At 40.9% G+C, this 1,674-nt stretch overlaps 1 protein-coding gene across 2 annotated transcripts in view; it reads right to left on the minus strand.

The window, feature by feature from the left end:
- Window positions 1-185, minus strand: part of LOC113980526 (bolA-like protein 2) — a 2,401-nt gene extending 2,216 nt beyond the window's left edge. Inside the window, exon 1 of one of the 2 annotated variants that reach the window (XM_027707758.1) lies at window positions 90-185. In XM_027707758.1, the coding sequence (XP_027563559.1) occupies window positions 90-155 (66 nt within the window). In that variant the 5' untranslated portion in view covers window positions 156-185. The remainder of the gene's footprint in view (window positions 1-89) is intronic. The other variant, XM_027707757.1, reaches the window with a different exon arrangement.
- Window positions 186-1,674: the final 1,489 nt, after the last annotated feature.

Genomic DNA, 1,674 nt, shown 5'->3' on the forward strand with positions numbered 1-1,674 from the left:
CCCCCCCCCAATTAACCAATTACCCCCTTTCAGATACTAATTAACCCCCCCGCGCTAATTAACTCCCTTAATTAGCGTTAATTGCGCACCACGTGCACGGCCTGGAGCCGCTCCCGGAGCCGCTCCCGGAGCTGCTCCGCGCTGGGCGCCGCCATTTCCGCTTCCGGGCGCGTCACTTCCGGGCGCGGCGCTTCCTGGTGCGGCGCTTCCGGGAGGAGGCGGAAGTAGCTCCCGCCTCAAAATATATATAAAATAAACCCAGGAAATTGTTATAAATCCGTGAAATATAAAGGTGTGGGTGTGAGTTTATATAAATATATTATTTATTGTGTAGAAAATATGTTATTTTCATTTTTTATTTATATATTTTTATTTATACACGCTTATATATATTTATTTTTATTTTCCATACTTGTTTTTATTTTATTTGAATTTATTTTTATTTTCTAGGCTTGCGTTTATTTTGTTTTATTTTATTCTACTTCTGTTTATTTTCATTTTCCATACTTGTACTTATTTTATTTTATTTTAATCCATTTTTATTTTCCACGCTTGTATTTATTTTGTTTTATTTTATTTTACTTCTGTTTATTTTTGTTTTCCATACTTGTACTTATTTTATTTTTATTTTCTATGCTTGTATTTATTTTATTTTATTTTACTTCTGCTTATTTTTATTTTCCATACCTGTATTTACTTTGTTTTATTTTAATTTATTTTTATTTTGTACGATTGTATTTATTCTGTTTTATTTCATTTTACTTCTGCTTATTTTTATTTTCCATACACGCACAAAAACGTGGAAAATAAGAATACACGGAAATACACAAATAGCATAAATATATATAAGAAACAAATATCTTTATTATATATATTAATTATTAATTACTAAATTAATTATTAAATTAATTATAAAACTAACAATTACAAGTATATAAAAATAATAATTAATAATTAATAATTAATAACAATAAATAACAACAATAAATAATAATAATGAACACTTATTATCAAATAATAAATAATAATAAACACTTAAATGCACGTAAATATCACAAATGCATTTAAATATATAGAAAACAAATAAACATATTAATATATAAATATGTGAAATAAACACAAATATCCCCCTTCCCCTCCCCCCTTCCTCCCCCTCCCCCCCTCGCGGTGCATTGTGGGTCCTCCCCAGGTGCGGCCCCGCCCTTGTTTTTTCTCCCCAGGTGAGTTCCGGCCCCGCCCCCTTTTCCCAGTCCGTGCCCAGTTCGTTCCCAGTCCGGACCCAGTTTGGGGACGGGGGGAGGGGTCTCGGCGTTGCCATGGCGACCTTTTTGGGCGTGGCCTTGGCGGGGGTCGCGCTGGGGGGCGTGGCCTGGGTGGGCGTGGCGCTGACCCGGGGTGGGGGGAGGGGGGAAAAGGGGAAGGGGGGTCCAGGATCGGGCCCCAAATTGGGGTTCAGGGCCCGGAACGTGGCGCATCGGGGAGGTGAGAGGGGATTGGGAGGGACTGGGAGGGACTGGGAGGGACTGGGAGGGGATTGGGGGGCACTGGGAGTAACTGGGAGGGCACTGGGAGGGATCCGGATTTTGGGGGGGGGAGGGAGAGGGAAGACCCCCAAATTTGGGGGATGGGAAGGGAGGGGGAGGGGCCTTTTAGGGGGACCCGGATGTTGGGGGG

The sequence above is a fragment of the Neopelma chrysocephalum genome, unplaced genomic scaffold (genome assembly GCF_003984885.1).
Source record: "Neopelma chrysocephalum unplaced genomic scaffold, ASM398488v2 Primary Assembly neopelma1_94529, whole genome shotgun sequence".
In the NCBI taxonomy this organism is placed as follows: Eukaryota; Metazoa; Chordata; class Aves; order Passeriformes; family Pipridae; genus Neopelma; species Neopelma chrysocephalum.